Consider the following 20,372-nt stretch of genomic DNA (forward strand, 5'->3'; position numbering starts at 1 on the left):
CTCTGAAGAAACCATAGATCATAGTCATGGATATGTCATCACAAAAATAGTCATTTACCTCACTGTGTCTATTGACCATCAGGCAACCTTTTCCCCCCCCAACACTAATTGTATGCCTATTTTATTCTTTCCACATTCCAATTACTCCCTCAGATTCAGTCACTCATTTGCGAACTTGGGACAATTTACAATGGTCAATTAAACTAACAACCTGCATATTTTTGGGATCTGGGAGGATGCAAGAGTACCTGGGGAAAATCCATATGGTCACAGAAGAATGTGCAAATTCCATGTGGTCAGCAGCAGAAGTGAGGATTGCATTTGGGTTACTGGTACTGTGAGAAAGCTGTTGTAATAGTTATGCCATTGTCCAATCCCAATTAATGGTTACAAAGTTAAGAAAAAAAATTATTGTTAAAAATCTGATATTATTTTTCTTCTCTGAGTCTTATTGTCACCCCTAAGATGCAGGAGGCAGGTAGCTGTGTGACTGTTAGGAGAGGAAAAAGGAATAAGCATAGCGTGCAGAGTATCTTTGTGGCCGTTCCTTTCAGTAATAAGTATACTGCTTTGGTTACCGTTGGGGGGGGGGGGGGTGACCTATTGGGGGAAAGCTGCAGTAGCCAGGTTTCTGGCACTGTTTGGCTCTGTGACTCAGAAGGGAAGAAGAGGAGTGCAATGTTGATGCATTGGTATTCTCCATAGTTAAAGGAGCAGACAGTAGATCCTGTGGATGAAATAGGCACCTAGATGATGTTACCTCCCAGGTGCCAGGGCTAGGGATGTCTTGGATTGAGTCCATATTATTCTAAAGGGGAAGCGTGAGCAGCAAGAAGTTGTGGTACATATTGCTACCAGTGACATAGGAAAAGGGATGAAATCCTGAAGAGCGAGTATAGAGATCTAGGTAGGAAGCTGAAAAACAGGACTTCTTGTGTAGTCATCTCTGGATGGCTGCCTGTGCCGCACACCTGTAAGGGTAAGAATTGAATGTTTTGGCAAATGAATGTGTGGCTGAGGAATTGGTGCAGGGGCCAGGTTTTGAGATTTTTGGATCATTGGGATGACTTCTGGGGAAAGTATAACCTGTACAGAAAGGACAGGTTACACTTGATGAAAGAAGCACTGTAGATGCCGTCTACATGGATTTTAGTAAGGTTTCACAGTCCCCCATGAAGACTTATTCAGAAGATTAAGATACAAGAGATCCACTGTGAGTTGGGCAAATGGATTCCAAATTGACTTGCTCATAGAGTGCAGAGGGTAGTGGTCAATGGACTTATTGTGGCTATAGATTTGTGACTAGTGGTGTTTGACAAGGATCCATGCTGAGATCCTTTGCTGTTTATGATCTGAGTAAATGACCTGGCTGAAAACAGAGCAGTATAGCACATTATGGGCCCTTCGGCCAGTGATATGCCAACCAATAGAAACCTACTCCATGATCAATCTAACCTTTCATATAGAGCTCATAACCCTCTAGTTTTTTCTTACATCCATCTGCCTTTCTAAGATCTTTTAAATATCTCTATTGTAGCATCATTACCTTGGGGCTCATGAGCTCTTTCCCCTAAATAATGGCCAACACACTATATGTCTTCTCAACCACCTGTCAACTTGCACAGCAACTTTGAGGAATCTATGGTCTTGGACTCCAAGATCCCTCTATTCCTCCACACTGCTAACAATCTTGCCATGAGCTTTATACTCTGCCTTCAAATTCAATCTTATATATAGGTGGTTTAGTAAATTTGTAGAAGATATGAAAATTAGTGGTGTCGACAATAGTGTAGAAGATGCCAAAGGATGAAGAAGATAAAGATCTTTTGCATATATAGGCAGATAAATGGCAAATGGAGTTTAACCTTTCTTGTACTTCGGGATATCAAGTGTAAATTGATGGTACTGTGTTAAGGCAAGACTTTTAACAGTTGATGTGCAGCGGGATCTTGTGGTGCAAGTCCATAGCTCCCTGAAAGTGGCTACTGAGGTTAATAGGATGGTAAAGAAAGCATATGGCATGCTTACCTTAGTTGAGGAATTAAGTTCAAGAGTCAGGAAGTTACATTGAAGCGTTAGAAAACTCTAATTAGGCCTTATTTGGAGTATTGTATTCAATTTTGATTACACCATTATTTTTTATTTAGTGATATAGCGCAGAGACCCTTCCAACCTTTCGAGCAGCATTGTCTCAGCAACCCGTGACAATCCCGATTTTAACCCTAACCTAATCACAGGGCAATTTACCATAACTAATTTACCTACCCAGAAAGTCTTTGTACTATGAGAGGAAACCAGAGGATCCACAAAAAAACCATGCATTTCATGGGAGGGACATAGAGACTGCTTACAAAGTATGCTGGGATTGAACTAATGCGATACCCCAAGTTGTAATAGCGTCTCACTAACCACTATTGTGATGCTATTATAGGAAGGATGTCAAGGCTTTGGAGAAGTTTGTCAGGGTGCTGCTGGATTAGATGTCATATGTTATAAGCAGATGTTGGACAAACTTAGGTTATTTTTTTCTGGAGTGATAGGGCTGAGGGGAAATCTGGTAGAGTATGGGTTCCCAACCTTTATGTCATGGACGATACCAGTAAACAAGGGGTCTGTGGAGTACAAGTTGGGAACCCTGCGATGGAGGATTGTAAGATTCTGAGAGGCATAGCTTTCTATCTATTTCTGATATCTTTTTACCAGGTTGAAATGGCTAATGCCATAGAAGATGCATATAAGGTGAGAGGAGCTAAATTCAAAGGAGATTTGCAGAGCAAGTTTTCTCACACAGAGAGCAGTGGGTACCCGGAACGTTCTCTCAGGCATGGTGGTGTAGGCAAATATGATAAAAGCATTCAAGAGGCTTTAATGTAGCGTGTGAATGTGCAAGAAATGGAAAGATGTGGATTTTGAAAATGTAGAAGGGATGAGTTTAGTGGGGCACTTGATTACTAATTTAATTAGTTTACCACAGCATTGTGTACTGAATGGCTTGTCCCTGTGTTGTACTGTTCTGTATCATGGTGTAGAACACAGTTGAATAATGATACAAGGCAGGTTTAAGGACATTTTGTCTTAGCCATATCAGTAGCTAATGTGAATCATAAATGAAGAGGTAGTTTCATTAAAATAATTTTTGTTTTATTTCATAATATGGATTCTTTTGATATCTCAATGTGAAAAACACTTTGTTTTTCATTTTCATAATATTAAGCTGTGAGTGTCTCAATTGTCAGGATTGCTTTTGGATGACAAATTCAAATGTAGAGATTGGCAGAAGCTGACTGGTGTTTGGATCTCTCTTGGACTTTCCAAATTTGCTGCTCCTTAATTTTGTGGTCTTAATGAAATTCTTAACAATGTAGAGAAGTGTGATTCTTAAGTAAAGCCAAGTCAAAGACCACTGCACAGACATGAGGTGAAGTTTCTGAAGACAATGATGTAGGAATCTGCATTTTGTTCAAGTTTAAATAAAGGACAAATAATATTGAATGTTAAATATATAATTAGTGTATTACAAGGTTGCGTTTGACTAGTGGTTAAAGTTGAATTTTGCATTACAGCATTTTCCATTAGGTGAATGAAGTATTGTAATTCTCAATTGACATGTAATTATAAGACACATTGTGTCTGCACTTAAGTGTTGGATGATTTGCAGTGGATGGAAAGGAGAAAGTTTCTATAGATCATGAATGGTGATTAATATCTGACGCTTTTTTTTGTGTTGATTCTGGTAATTTCAATTTAGATTTAATTCTAATTGATGTGGTAAAAGAAAATCCATGTGGGGAGAAAAGTAAAGGCAAAACAGCATCAGATGAACTTTAAACTGAGATGCTCTAAAGGCTTGCTGAATTCAGCAATCAATGTAATGTTGATTCATGCTGAACTGTGGTTCTTCTAAGTAAAACAATTGCAATTGAGGCTGCAATTTGTGAAATACAGTGGATTTCGGTTAATTGGGTAATTGGTTAACCTGGTCAACTGCTTATTTGGGCAACTCTTAACAAAAACTAATTGAGAAAATAGTCATGATTCCCTTTGTTTATTTGGCACACACTGCTGCTTAATTGGGACAAGAGGCTTTTGCTGAAAGGTGTCTTAACTAGCGTCATTTGCATTCACTTGCTTGGTCATCAGACACTACACAGTGCTTAGAGTGAACAGTTTTTTAAATAACGTCAGTTGCGTGTGTTTCTGTTCAAAAAGCAGTATTTTTTGGTCACTGATCGTTGGTGAGCAATAAGACAATTTAGAACTGTTTTTGCTTACTGTGCTTTCAAGCATTCAGGCTTGGAAATGCTAGAAATAGCCGGGGTGAAAACTGAAACTATTTCACTACTTCAAGTTAGGAACTACAAAGAATTTGAAGGTTTCGACAATCATGTTGAATGTTAGAATGAAAGTTAAGATTTGGAGGATGCAATCACTGAAAGTATTAGGTGATTTTGTTCATTCATTCTCAGTTAATCAAAAGAACAGCAGCATATACTGGATGAATTCCTCTTTTGATAACTATTAGGAATTATAACAATTTTATAGCACTATGGTAGTTTTTGTTCTGTATTTTATTTAAATACATAATTAGATACTCAGTTGAACTGTAGTTTGTCCTTTTTATTCCTCTTTAACTATTTCTATGGAATTTTGGCTAATTGGGTCAGCTGTTTAATTAGGCCAAAATGTACAGGATCTGATGCCCCAATTAACTGGAATCCACTGAGTTGTCTTTGTATTAGGCATTAAAAAAAAATCTGTGGTGGTTGCTGATTTCTTCATTGTTAAGTGATTCTGTGGTGCATATCAGCATGAGGATGTTGGCAGACTATTGGTGTTGGTGGCTTCACAGCAATATTGCTAAATTGTCTGCTGATAATCACCAGGATCCTTTGAGTAAAGGATTCTTGGGTAACAGGACTGCCAGGACAGCATTGTTTTCCAAAAGAAAAAGGATCTTTTTGGTTGTGGAATGTTCTGTATAAAAAAATCTGAAATGGAAATAAGTTAAATTTTTACAAAAGCAAAACTTTAAATCTCATTGTAAAATGTCTGAAAGTGATTTCTAACTAGGATTGTTTTATGTTTAAAAAAAAGTAGTCATGGTAGATTGACAAAAAAGTGGATGATTGTGAACGTTATCACCTCACATTACTGAAAATCATGAATTACTTGTTCATGTGTTGTTATTTTTTCAGTTTTGCTTACTGCTGCATTTATTGTTAAGCGTTACTTCTATGCTAATGGGGCAGCTTATACAAAATCCCCCTTGAATGCTGAATTTCCTCTGGTGTTTGGAGAGCAGACGTGCTTTCCATGACTTAACATCTGAAAGAATAATTTGTAGCGCTTCAATGGGAGTTATGGTGATCCAAGTTTAAATTCCAGACCTGACTGTCTTCTTTAGACCATGGTTTTCAGATTCCATCTTTTCCTGAGGGAAGTCCTTTGAGAATTTAATCTATCAAAAAAACTCTGGAATGTTCTTTTGAGGTCAGCAAGGTAATGCTGTTATTTGGTGAAAGATTATTATTGTGACTTTTAATGAAGAAGAACATTATGAAAAGATTAAGCAAGAAGGGAGAAATGCAGCATGAAATTGTATCATTAGCACGAGAAATAAAGTGGTTTGTAAGTCATGTTTTGTATACATCTATCCTCTAAGTTTAGTCTGAACCTTTCTGAATGGTGTAAAAATAATCCAGGCTCACAGCTACGACGTTGTATTAACTAATTGTTCCTCCATTTTTAATGGCCTTGCATGTTTTATGCTCAGTTCTTGCTCTAGATTTGATCAGTAAATTCAATGAAAAATTTCAGTTTCATAGACATAAATACCCAGGGTATAAGTGCCAGGACGATTAGCTTTTTGCAGCTATAGCAGAGTACATTACAAACATGACAAACCTGTTAATGTAAATTCAAATACATACAAGACAAAGTAAGCATAAAATTTTTAGAGGTTTGAGAAAAAATATGCAGTGCAAGGTTGTATTATGGCTTTTCGGGTCATGGCAGTGGGGAAGAAGTGGTTGTCGAACCATGAAGTATGGATTTTCATGCTCCTGTACCACCTGCTTGAGATCAGCATCAAGAAGAGCACATGGCTTGGGTGGTGGGTTCCTTAGTGATGGATGTTGCCTTCCTGAAACTTTGCCTCTTAGGGGAGAGCTTTACTCATGATGGAAGTAGATGAGTCTGCCAATCTGTCATCTCTTGTATTCATGTGCATTAGGGTTTGCATACTACGAGGGGCTGCAAAGACTCAAAATGCTACTGTACATCTGTAGAAGTTTGTCAGAATCTTCAATGACATGCTGAATCATCTTAAACTACTTAGAAAGTAGAGACACTGGCAGGTCTTTTTCATGGTTGTATCCATGTAGTGAGCCCAGGATAAGTCCTCTAAAATATTGATATCTAGAAACATGAGATTTCTCTCTCTTTTAGCTGCAGATCCTTCAATAAGGATTTGTGTATGTTCATCAGATTTACTCATCCTCAAGTCCACAGTACATTCCTTGGTTTTGCTGACATTGGATGCGAGAATTTTGTTACGATACCACTCAACCAACTGACTTGTTTCAATCTTGTGTGCTTTCTCATGATTCTGACAACATTGGTGTCGTCTATAAATTTGTAGATCACTTTTGAGTTGTAGTCATACAGTTGTAGACAGTTGTAGAGAGTAGAAAGAGAGCTAAGCATGAAGTGCTTCAGATGCACCTGTTTTGATTATCAGTGAGGGGGAAATGAAATTCCTCTAATGATAGTGGTCTCCCAGTAAATGGTCCAATTCAGAGGCTCTGGTCTTGGAACTTAATGTGTTTTGATGCGATGATGGTGTTGTGCACCAAGATATTGTCAGTGAACAACAGCTTGATGTATATATTCCAGTTGTCCAGGTGGTCTAGAGCAAAATGTTGGTCCAGCAACGTGGTGTGTGTTGTAGACCTATAGTGGCAATGGGCGAATTGAAATGGGTCCAGGTCATTACTGAGGAAGGAGTTGATTCAATCTATAGCTAACCTCTTGATGCACTTTGTTATGATGAATATATATGCTATCAGCCAGTAGTTATTGAGGGAGGTTACCCTGCCATTCTTGGACTCTGGTACATTTGATGCCATCTTGAAACAGGTAGGAACCTCACCACATAAACAAGCGGTTGACGCTGTCCCTGAACACTCCAGCCACTTGGTTAGTGCAGATTTTTAGCACTCAACTGGTTACACTGTCAGGGGTGTTGCCTTTTAAAGTTCCATCCTTCTGAAGGACATAATGACATCAACCTCCATGACTGAGATCACTGGGTCAACTAAAGTAAGTTACCTTATTTTAGTGATTTATTTTGGTAATGGCATTCAGAAATAGTTCAGAAGTTTGAGCACTTTGATGGCAAAGCTAGGAGAATGCTTTGAAATCTATTAAATGTTTCTCAGCTATTTGTAGTTAGAGTAATTTCTGCCCTGCTCGCTTGATCTGAGTTCATAGCATACTTCCTATGTTTCAGAGTACATGTCCATTTTTTCCCCCTCAATCATAGCAGCTCAGTTTTGCTCAGACTTCAGTATCCATGGTCTCTTGTGTCTCTATCATCATGATTTTGGTGGAGTTAATGAGTTATTTTTATAAACCCTCACTTAATGATGTTTATGTCATTTTAATTGTTAATTAAGTTCAAGTTAGTTTTAAACCTTGAACTAGACATAAATTGTTACATTAGCCAGTAAGAATCAAGTATTCCTCTGTACTTTATATGGCATTTTTTTTTGCTAAACCAACTACTTTTAAATCCTTAGCATTTGCTAAAATACTTTATTAGAGAAAAATATTTTTAGAGTTCTTCAACTCCTTGTGAGAAGAGCTTAGTAAAAGAAAGATAAATTATTTTAGTGTTGTATGACAGTTTTCCAAAGTAAGCATAATGTATCTGTGAAATTATGTGAGTATAATACAGCTTCTAAGTGAGTGATTTTTTTGCATCAGTAAAAGTTATCACTTGAAGCTCATTATAATGCAATTATAATATATAAAAGGTTAGCTGGAATCTACTTGAATACTTACGTAAAATTACTTCCAGTCATGTACAATATCTTAACAAATATTTCTGATCCACGTATATTAGATTATTTTGGAAAATGTATGTGGTTATTCAGAACTTACTCAGGAAAGCCATAGATATTAAATTAAGATTATAGATTTTTCACATCTAATGGTTCAGAACGATTTTATGGTTGCATTTTATTCTGGGTTGTCTTTTGTTATGTTCCTTTGAGTCAGCGTCAGTATTTAATTGCATTTATTGCAATGCATTGTTCTCATGCATTATGAGAACAACATTGTTTTGCAATGCATGAAGACTTTGTAAAAAAAAGATAATTTCTGTATCTATTTATTTTCCCTCTACCTGTTTTGGAACCAACTTGATATGTTTGTTTTGGTAAAGATTTACCACAGCATTTCAGTGAGTGAAGTATAATATTAACTCAGAGAAAGAAAGTTGCTTTGTTAGTAATTCTGAGCATTTGAACAGTAATGATCATTGGCACAGAATTCAGTGCTATTGTCAGATCTTTCATTCTCTTAATTATCAACTTGATATTCTCTTGGCAGGAAAATACTAAATTTAAAACATTCAGTGAAGACTTCTGGTTAAGGTGGCATTAGCTTAAGTTGCTAAAACTATTGCTCCGCTCCATTTCATATACCTGCATTTATTTCTTACTCTTCCTCCCACTATTGAAGTTGCTGGCTACACAATGAGTGTATCTAAGCCTACTAAATCGGCAAAAAAAGACACTCCATTGGGAGCAACCTTGAGTGAAATTGTGTCGCTGTTAGAACAAACTGGACAAGATATGTTTTCTCAATCTAGTTCGTTGGAACTGAAACTGGATAAAATCAACTCTACACTGGAGAATCATGCTCAACGTTTATCTCATGTTGAAGAAGTCACGGAGAAACTAGACTGTCATTGTAAAGACCTGGAAAGAGTTCGCTCTACCCTAAAGGAGCATAATAGCAAGTTAACTCTTAAAGTTATGGACCTTGAAAGCAGGAGTAGACGCCAAAATCTTCGCAGGCTTGCCTGAGACTGTTGAAGGGGAATCTCCTGTCGAATTTTTCTCAAACTTTCTATGTGAGATCTTTGGAAGTGAAATACTTTCCAGTCCTCCAGAGATTGATCGAGCACACTGTATCTTTACGTCTTGCTCAGCGGATGGCCAGAGACCATGTCCAGTGATAATTCACCTCCATCGTTACCAAATCAAGGATTTACTAATTAAAGAAGCTCGCTAACGTAAAAGGCTTCAATATAAAGGTCATGCTATCCGTTTAGTAGAGGACTATGCACCTCAAGTTATGAGTCAACGTGCTGAATACAGAGGAGTAATGAAAGTTCTCTACGATCGTGAACTTCATCCGTCTCTCGCCTATCCAGCCCGGCTCCAAATCAAGCTTAGGAACGGTGATTTTAAACGTTTTGATTTGGTTGCAGAGGCGCAGACCTTCATTGATAGCCTATCTGCTACTTCGAGTTTCTCAGATATGATATGATATATATATTTTTTCTTTTCAGCCTTTTTCACAGACACCTCTTAAAGGTCTTTGGAGACTTTATTTCAAAATGGAGTCAGTGTCTCATTAAAAAAGTTGATATCGATTTGTGAAGTGACGATGTCCTTGAATGGTTTTTTGTTTTTCTTTTCAGACTTCAGTCTCCAATTTCTACAAATCTTGATATTTTCTTTTTTAAATTTAAAATGTAGCTGTTGCCGCATCTATTTAATTAGTAGCTTAATTATGTTGCATTGTCCTATTGAAGTGTTTTTTTTCCATTTTCTCAATTTTAGTTTCTATCTTACATAATTTTAGTTCTTTAAAAGGTGATGATTTTTTTTCTCTCCAGTTAGATTATTTTAACCTTAAGCAGCAGTTGATGCTGTACCTTTAAACTCAGTTTCGGGTTTGGATCAACTTCCTCTCAGAATGGATTTTTCTTTGGTGGGTTTTTTTCCTGTGTTTCAAGATGGTATTTGTGTTTTTTTTCTTATTTTTATGATTTGGCTGGATTACTTATTTTGATGTTAATGTTTTTTTTCTGTGTAACTGAGTTTATAGATTATCTTTTTCTCGGTTTATCAACTCTAGCGGGAAGGTTGGGGTAAAGTTTTTTTTAGACCATTATTATACTTTAAGATTTACAAACTTTGAATGTATTGTTTTTTCTTGTTAAGGTAAATCTTTGTTTGTAACTCTTAAAGCTTTTTGGCGTTCCCATGCATGCTCAATGGCTTAATGATATTATGTCCTGCTTAGAAAAAATTCATTACTCAGTGCTTAATTCGGATATTAAGTTCCGTAAGGTCTGGGGACCTTTTATTGAGTACTTTCATAACTTTCCTCTTAACTAAGGTTTTTTTTTTTCGGTCCCTTGCTTTCAGCTCTTTTTTTTTGGTAGTAGGCGTTATTATCTTCTGTTTTTAAGTGTATTTACAGTTTTGGGGGTTTGAATGTCCTGATTTATATTTTCTATATTGTGTTGTGGTTGGTCTGGAGTTTTTGTTTGTTGCGGGGCTTGGGGAGGATACTAATTTTACTTGTCTTCAATTTGGGTACCTTCTCAATGATCTTTTTTGTATTATATTGTATGTTTATTTTTGCACTGTATTAATGTTCTTCATTTTGATTTGGGTTTTTTTTTCTATCTGTAACGATGTAGAAAATGCATTAAAAAAAAAACTGATAAAAAAAAAAGCTTTTTGGTGTTTATTTCCATTACTGTATCAACAGTTGGAGTGGAGATAATTAAGATGTTACCTAATTGGAAGTCCAGTAGGGGGTTAGTTTTTCTCAGGGAGAGCTTGCTGCTTTTTTTTCTTCTATACTTTTGCCCCAGAATTACATACAAATTTCAGATATGGTTTAATGCCTGCTTTCCTTTTTTTTTAAATGTTCAATGGTTAGTCCATTGAACTTTGTCAGCTGGAATGTTAAGGGTTTGAATCATCCGGTTAAAAGGGGGAGAGTGTTCGCACATCTTAAACAGCTTAGAGCAGAGGTAGTCTTTTTACAAGAAACACATATTCGTCACTCAGATAATTCTCGTCTTATGACACGATGGGCAGGACAACACTTTCATTCAACTTTTCAAGCCAAGGCGAGGGGTGTTTCAATTCTTATAAACAAAAATGTTTCCTTTGAGCTTCATAATAAGATATCTGATCCTAATGGTTGTTTTATTATTGTTTCGGGGAAACTTTATAATACATGGGTGGTCTTAGCCAACCTTTACGCTCCTAACTCGGATGATGTAGGGTTTTTTGACCTTTTTTTTTCTTTACCAGAACTAAGTTCATACTCTCTTATGTTGGGTGGTGACTTTAACTGTTGGCTGGATCCAGGTTTGGACAGATCTTCTTCTATCCCTAGACAATTAAGTAAATCTGCTTTATTTATTCAGTCTTTTCTTTCTAATTATGGAATATCTGATATTTGGCGTTTCTTTCATCCACATGAAAGAGATTACTCCTTTTTCTCACTAGTTCACCATACATTTACTAGAATCAGCTATTTTTTAATTGATAATCAATTGAACCCATCTGTCCGTTCTTGTGACTATAAGAGTATATTGATTTCAGATCATGCCCTACTTACATTGTCCATAGTTCTCCCTGGCCTCCCTCAAGTAAATAAACACTGGCATTTTAATTCGACCTTGTTGTTGGATAATGTCTTTGTAAAATTTATGGAGGATCAGGTAACTTTCTTATTAAATACTAATGCACTACCTGAAACCTCTAGTCAGGTGGTTTGGGGCACAATGAAAGCATATCTAAGAGGTCAAATAATTTCTTACACAGCAAATTTGAAAAGAAAGACTCACAAAGAACGTTTAGAACTGATCAATCAGATTAAAGCTATAGACTAATTACATGCCCAGATCAAGGATCCGGAGTTATATAAGAAAAGAATGGAACTTCAAACTAAATTTAATCTTATTTCTACTTATCCAATTGAATGCCAACTTTTGGGCAGTCGGAGTAAGTTCTATATTCAAGGCAATAAATCTGGTAAGTCCTTTGTTAACCAACTTAGGCGCTGTAAAGCAAAACAACACATCACTAAAATTCCAATGAGTAATGGGAATTTTAGTGTGGACCAGTCTGAAATTAATGATACATTCAGGAATTTTTACTCTCAACTTTACACCTCTGAATCCTTTAATGGTAATACTACTGTAATGCAATTTTTAGATTTTTTAAATATTCCTAAACTTTCTTCTGATCTTAAACGTAAATTGAATGAGCCATTATCCTTGGAGGAAATATCCTCTGCTATTTCTGCTTTGCAGCCTGGTAAATCTCCTGGTCCTGATGGGTTCTCTACAGAATTTTATAAATCATTTTCCTCATTGCTCTTATCCCAACAATTAGTTTTTTCTGATTCTTTTAAACAAATTAAATTGCCTGCATCATTTGATGAGGCTTGTATCATTCTTTGAATCATTAGAATGTGCTTCATACAGGCCGATTTCTCTATTAAATGTAGATGCTAAAATTTTAACTAAAGTTTTGGCCCGTAGGCTGGAGACTATTTTACCCTTAATTATCTCTGAGGATCAATCTGGATTTATTAAAAATCACCTTCCCTTTTTCAATATTAGACATCTTTTTAATATTCTATGTTCATCTTCATCAGGAACCCCTGAATGTGTTATCTCTCTTGATGCCGAAAAGGCATTTGATCAGGTGGAGTGGCACTATTTATTTGTGGTTTTAGAAAAATTTGATTTTGGTTATAATTTTATTAAGTGGATTAAGTTACTATATTCCCATCCAATTGCATCAGTTTTGACTAATTCCCAGCAATCCTAACCATTTGATCTTGAAAGTGGCACCCGACAGGGATGCCCTTTAAGTCCTCTGTTATTTGATCTGGCTATCGAGCCATTGGCAATTGCGTTTCGCAGTTGTACTGAACTGACTGGGATCTGGAGGGGTGGTTTTAGCACAAAGTCTTTCTATAGGCTGATGATGTGTTAATTTTTGTATCAAACCCGACCACCTCCTTACCTTTGTTGTTTTCACTTCTCAATAAATTTAGTCAGATATCTGGATACAAACTTAATCTACATAAGAGTGAACTTTTTCCGATGAATAAGGAAGCACAAGAATTAGAATTTCACAATCTTCCTTTTAAAGTAGTAAAGTTTTACTTGGTATTATCCTAACAAGGAACTATAATCGACTGTTCGATGAGAATTTCAATAATCTTTTAAATTTTACAAAACAGAGATTAGCACAGTGGTCACCGCTGTCCATGTCTTTAATTGGGCAAATTAATGTGATTAAAATGTATATTCTCCCTAAATTTTTATACTTATTTCAATCTTTACCTATATTTATTCCTAAAGTTTTTTTTGATTCTTTAGATTCTATTATCTTGTCATACCTATGGAAGGGTAAACTGCCCAGACTCAATAAAGCTCATCTCCAAAAGCCTAAAAGAGAAGGTGGCTTGGTGTTGCCTAATTTTCATTTATATTATTGGGCAGCCAATATTCGTAATATTATCTTTTGGTCCTACTTTTATAACCAGTCTGCTTGTCCAACATGGGTGGCAGTGGAATTAAACACTTATAAGAAATTATCTATTCCAGCTTTACTTGGATTTGTTCTTTCTTGCCAATTGCCAAAATCTATTATTAATCCTGTAATCAGGCATACTCCATAGGCTCAATTTAGAAAATACCATGGTCTTTATAGTTTTTCCCTCTCTAGTCCTATTCTATATAATCATTTATTTCAACCGTCTATGCAGGATTCCACATTCCAAGACTGGTGTAGGAGAGGTATCAGGCATTTTGAAGATATTTTTATAGACAATCGGTTTGCATCTTTTGAACAGTTGTCTATAAAGTTTAATTTACCGAATACTCACTTTTTTAGATACCTTCAAATTAGACATTTTATTAGCCATTTAATACCACATTTTCCTGAACAACCTGATAAAAATGTTGTAGACTTGTTTCTTCAAATGAACCCCTTGGGCAAAGGTGTAATCTCTACTATTCATGTTAAATTTATGATTCTCAGACGGGTCCCTTTTGATAAAATTAAAACTGCTTGGGAGCATGACTTAGGAATTTCTTTGTCCGACAAGGTTTGGGATTCAATTCTTAAATCTGTCAATTCAATCTCCTTATGTGCTCTCCATTGTCTCCTACAGTTTAAAGTCGTCCACAGGGCTCATATGTCCAAAACCAAATTGGCGAAGTTCTATCCTGATATTAGTCCCTGGTGTGACAAATGCAAAGGAGGTGAGGCCTCCCTTTTCCATTTGTTTTGGGCCTGTCCTACTCTAGAAAAATTTTGGAAAGATGTTTTTTTAACTTTATCTTCTATATTAAATTGTCATTTGGAACCTGATCCTTTGATCACTCTTTTTGGTATTCTTCGAGCCCCTGATAGGCATTTGACCCCGGCTAAACAACGAACATTGTCTTTTGCCTATCTTCTAGCCAAAAGTGCAGTACTCCTTAAGTGGAGACATGTAGTTCCCCCTACCCATGTTCAATGGCTTAGGGATATTATGTCTTGTTTAGATCTCAAAAAGATTCACTACTCACTTTCTAATTTGGACATAAAGTTCCATAGGGTGTGGGGATCTTTTCTCGAATCTTTTCAGAACTTTCACCTAGATTGACAGGTGTTTGGTCTTTTTTCCCTTGATAATCAGACCCTACATTTCCAGGTTTTTTTAAACTTTTGTTTTCTTCTGATCAGGTAGCTGGCTGGCCCCTTTTTTTATTACAATATGTAGTTCTGGGGTAATAAAAGTGTATCTCATATAATGGTTGGCTTGGAGTTAGATAACTGATGGATTGGGTGCTTTTTTTCTTTTCTCTTTTTTTTCCTTTTTTACTATGGGTGACTTGCTCATTTGTTAAGACGTATTATTGTTATTTTTGTTTATATGGCAATGATCCTATATATATTACTGATTTTCTTTTCTTCGTTGTAGTTTTGTAGAAAGTTATAAATAAAATATTATAAAAAGAAAGATTAGTCCAACAAATCCCAGACCATAATTTTGTCATTACTTTATGATCCTTTTAGTTGTGGTTTATATTGGTGATATTTGGATACCCGTTGTTAGAAATTAATCATCCTTTTCTTTTGTGGCCATTCCTCTGGGAAGCTTATACTATTTAACTTTCTTGGCAACAAAATAGATAAAGGAAGAAGGCCCATGTACTCACCAAATTGCATTGATTTTTTACTGATTCCTTCTAGACTACCACAGTGAATGTCAGTAATGGGGAACTATTTTTAGAACATTGACATATCAATTGCACGATTGGTGCCTTGTGTATGAAAACAAAAACCTTTGCAACTTCATCGATGAATATCTGAATGCAACAGATCTTTAGCATTTCATCCATGAGTCAGGTTCTAGGAGCAAAGAGTATTTTCATTTGACTCAGGTTTTTTTTGAATTGGCAGGGAGTTTTGTTATGTAAGATGGGTAAGGGCAGCACAATCTATTTTCTTTGTTTCACCAATTTGTATCTGTACCATATAGCCTACAGTATAGTAAGGGACTACTTTATTTAGTAACACGTCATTGCATGCGCTATTAAGCGCATATTGAGCATATGCTATTGATCTGTACGTGTGTGCTGAGTTCGGATACTGCCAGTAAAGAGCCATGAAACTTAAAAAAAACAACATTCAGTGAAGTGACAAGCATATGCTTTGAACAAAGCAAACAAGATGCATGCTGTTAAAGACATAAGCATCCCAATCAGCTTTTGAGTAGTTGTAGTCAAGTGAATTTTGAGATTGAACTGGGCTGAATCCTAGATTTTAAAACTGAATCTGATAATTATCATTGGCTATTATTTTTCTTGAGACTTCAATCTACAAGTTTCTATTGCTGTTTATGATTTTGCAAAACACCTTATTTTCTTTAGCCATTAAAAGGCCTCATTTTCAGCCATTTACACATCTACATTCCGTGGTATGGTATAGCACAGCCGTGTTCCTTTCTTTCTCAAATGCCAAATACTACAATGTTAGTTTTGTAATTCAACAAATTCATCAAAACAATGAAGTATCAGGAAAGGAAATTGAATATTTTCATTGGTTCCTTCAGGTTCCCTGGCATTCCATTTTGGCCTCAGTTTTGGGCTCACAATCCTGGGGCCTTGGTGGCCTTTTTATCTTCTCATAAAGATTTTGTCCAAAACCTAGATGCACTACTTTATCCAAGCCTGGTCCATTGAAACTGTCGTCACATCCCTTTTCTTATCTTTAGTTAACCAGGTACTGACAGCTTGGCCTGAACATGAAAGGTCTATTCGTCACTCTCAGAAGCTCGATGAGGAGAAGCAAGTTCATTCTTAACTGTGATTTTTTTCTCAAGGCTATCAAAACTCCTTAACTCCGACAGAATTTAGAATTGTTACTTAAAATCATAGTGATTCCTTTTACTCTGTGACTTGATTGATGTTTTCCAATGAACACCAAATATAAAACTCTAGACAAAAAGAAAATCAAAAGACAAAGATTAACAGAAGAGCATAGAAGCACTTAGAAGGATTGAAAGGATGTCTAGTGGTGAGAAAATATCTGACTCCTTTTCATGAATGTAGAGACATTAGAGTTCTGTGTGAGATTATATAATACTGGTTGATTTATCTGCTTCTGCAGAATTCAAAGTTATTTTTTTTATTTATAGGTCAGCTTCTGGGTTGTCCGAGAGGTTCTTACTGCACAAACTCTAAAAATCAGAGCAGAAGTTTTGAGCCACTATGTGAAAACTGCAAAGGTATGTAAGTTACTTATAGTGTAGTACTATAACTTATTATTTCAGTTATCTTAATCAGATTTAGATTTTATTTTTATTTACAGCTAATGTACGCTCATCTCAATTGTAGAAATTATATGAGATAAATAACCTACATGCGCTAATGGCTGTCGTGTCCGGATTGCAGAGTGCGCCCATCTTCAGGCTTACAAAAACGTGGGCGGTAAGTCTTCTGAATCATATTTATGATCAAAACAGAATATATCTAACTAGAGATTTTAAAATATGTACTACAAACCCCATTTCCAGAAAAGTTGGGATAGTTTCCAAAATGCAATAAAAACAAAAATCTGTGATATGTTAATTCACATGAACCTTTATTTAACTGACAAAAGTGCAAAGAAAAGATTTTCAATAGTTTTACTGACCAACTTACTTGTATTTTGTAAATATACACAAATTTAGAATTTGATGGCTGCAACACACTCAACAAAAGTTGGGACAGAGGCATGTTTACCATTGTGTTACATCCTTTCCTTTTAATAACACTTTTTAATCATTTTGGCACTGAGGATACTAATTGTAGTAGATTTGCAATTGGAAATTTTTGATGTAAGACTTAAGCTGCTCAACAGTCCGTGGTCTCCGTTGTCTGATTCTCTTCTTCATGATGCGCCATACATTTTCAATAGGAGATAGATCTGGACTGGCAGCAGGCCAGTCAAGCACATGCACTCTGTGTCTACAAAGCCAGGCTGTTGTGGTTGTGCAGGATGTGGTCTGGCATTGTCCTGCTGAAATAAGCATGGACGTCCCGGGAAGAGACATCGCCTTGATGGCAACATATGTCTCTCTAAAATCCTAATATATGCCTCAGACTCAATGGTACCTTCACATACATGCAACTCACCCATGCCTTGGGCACTGATGCATCCCCATACCATCACAGATGCTGGCTTTTGCACCTTTCGCTGATAAAAATCAGGATGGTCATTTTCATCTTTGGCACGGAGAACTCGACACCTGTTTTTTCTGAAAACTAGCTGAAATGTGGACTCATCTGCCCACAGCACATGGTTCCACAGTCTTTCGGTCCATCTGAGATGAGCTTGGGCCCAGAGAACTCGCCAGCGTTTCTGCATAGAGTTGATGTATGGCTTCCTCCTTGGGTAATACAGTTTCAAGTTGCATTTCTGAATGCAGCGACGGACTGTTAAGTGACAATGGTTTACCGAAGTACTCCTGAGCCCAGGTGCCTATAATTGTCACAGTAGCATGACAGTTTTTTAGGCAGTGCCGCCTGAAGGCTCAAAGATCACGCGCATTCAACAGTAATTTCCGACTTTGCCCTTTACGCACTGAGATGTCTCTGGATTCTGTGAATCTTTTCACAATATTATGTACTGTAGATGTTGAAAGACCTCTGCAATCTTGCGTTGGGAAATGTTCCTTTTGAACTAATTAACAATTCTCTCACGAATTTTGGCACAAAGGGGTGAGCCACGACCCATCCTTGCTTGCAAAGACTGTGCCTTTGATGGATGCTACTTTTATACTCAGTCATGATACCTCACCTGCTACCAATTAGCCTGCTTAATGTGGAGTCTTCCAAACCGGTGTTACTTGAATATTCTGTGAACTTTTCAATCTTATTTTAACTCTGTCCCAACTTTTGTTGAGTGTGTTGCAGCCATCAAATTCTAAATTTGTGTATATTTACAAAATACAAATTAAGTTGGTCAGTAAAACTATTGAAAATCTTTTCTTTGTACTTTTGTCAGTTAAATAAAGGTTAACGTGAATTAACATATCACAGATTTTTGTTTTTATTGCATTTTGGAAAATATCCCAACTTTTCTGGAAATGGGGTTTGAAAATGGAATCAGAATATTGGAAATAGTCAGCTGTGGACAGAGAAAAAACAGTATTCATGTTTAAGGTTAGTGGTTGGTTATCACTATTCTGGAATACAGAAAAGGTATCTTAAGTGTTATTTCATGGAACCTTTTATTGATTATATGCATAAACATTTGTATATGCTCAGTGGCCACTTTATTAGGTATACCTGTACACCTTGTTAATGCACATATTCAATCAGACAAACGTGGCAGCAACTCAATGCATAAAAGCATGCCGACATGGTCAGTAAGTTCTGTTATTGTTCAGACCAAACAACAGAATGGGAAGAAATGTGACCTAGTGACTTTGTGGAATAATCATTGGTGCCAGATGGAGCAGTTTGAGTATCTCAGAAAATGGAGATCTCCTCAGATTTTCACATACAATAATCACTAGAGTTTACAGAGATGCTATAAAATAAATCCAGTGATCAGCAGTTCTGTGGGTGAAAATGCCTTATTAATAAGAGAGAGGATAATGGCTAGACTGGTTCAGACTGACAGCGACAGTAACTCAAGTAACCATGCATTACAAAGGTGGTGTGGACAAGAGCATTTCTGAACAGTCAACATATCAAACGTTGAGGTGGATGAGCTACAGTAGCAGAAGACAATGGATATACACTTAGTGACCACTTTATTAGATACAGGATGTACTGAATAAAGTGGCTACTGAGTGTATATGCTGTTAAAGACTACAGGTGTTATGTACAGATATATTTCCATTAATTTGGATTCTTCCTGATTATTTTCACAGAGAAGATTTAAAGATTGACTTTTACATATTTAGTTAGTGATTGCCCTTATTTTGCAATGCATTCAGATCAAAAGTAAATTTATTTTATCTTTCATTCTATAGAAATATGCTCTGTTCGGAATGGGAATACAGGTTCCCCCCGCTATCCAAAAGTAGAGCGTTCCTATGAAACTGTTTGTAAGCCGAAATGTCGTAAAGTGAAGAAGCAATTACCATTAATTTATATGGGAAAAATTTTTGAGTGTTCCCAGACCCAAAAAATAATCTACTAAATCATACCACATAAAACCTAAAATAACATGAACTTATATTAAAAGCAGGAATGATATGATAAGTATACAGCCTATATAAAATAGAAATATTGTACGGTGTAGTTTCACTTAGCAAAATCGGGAAGTCAGCGAGCTAAAACCGATTTGGAGAAAAAAAATTGGCACATACGCGCCTACGCATGTACACACATACGCACATACATGCATGCGCACACAACTGCCTGCACAAGACTTTATGATCATGTTAGTCTTTTTTGGGGTAAACACACGTATAAAATGGGCGTCTTTTTTTTCATAAAAGCGAAAATCCTCTTTGGTTAACCAAAACAGGTACTAATGTAGGTTTTTTGTAACAACGAGCTGTTGTAAAGCAAATGTTTTGAAAAGGGGGACTTTGCATGCAAAAAGTAAAAGTGGCATTACTTAGTTTAGGCAACATAGTTCTCTTGGATTGTAGAGAAGTGATTTGCATTTGAATGTAAAGATAACATTGTTCTTATTGTAACTCAAGATTATGGCAAGAGAGCTGCTATAGAGAGCTAACATACATTCAAAGGGAATGTGTTGGAAAAACTAAGTATTGTCATCTGTGCAATTTTCCCCAAGGATTATTCTTCGCTTTCTCCTGGA

At 36.3% G+C, this 20,372-nt stretch overlaps 1 protein-coding gene across 7 annotated transcripts in view; it reads left to right on the forward strand.

Moving 5' to 3' along the window:
* ralgps2 (Ral GEF with PH domain and SH3 binding motif 2) overlaps positions 1-20,372 on the forward strand; it is a 542,667-nt gene that overhangs the window by 182,896 nt on the left and 339,399 nt on the right. For all 7 annotated transcript variants that reach the window (XR_009514828.1, XR_009514826.1, XR_009514829.1 and 4 more), the window contains 2 exons: positions 16,747-16,836; positions 16,946-17,038. Coding sequence is in view for 3 of the 7 variants with exons in the window: in XM_059984874.1 (XP_059840857.1) it covers positions 16,747-16,836; positions 16,946-17,038 (183 nt within the window). In the remaining 4 variants the exon portion in view is untranslated. The remainder of the gene's footprint in view (positions 1-16,746; positions 16,837-16,945; positions 17,039-20,372) is intronic.

Source organism: Hypanus sabinus, chromosome 11 (genome assembly GCF_030144855.1).
Source record: "Hypanus sabinus isolate sHypSab1 chromosome 11, sHypSab1.hap1, whole genome shotgun sequence".
Lineage (NCBI taxonomy): Eukaryota > Metazoa > Chordata > Chondrichthyes > Myliobatiformes > Dasyatidae > Hypanus > Hypanus sabinus.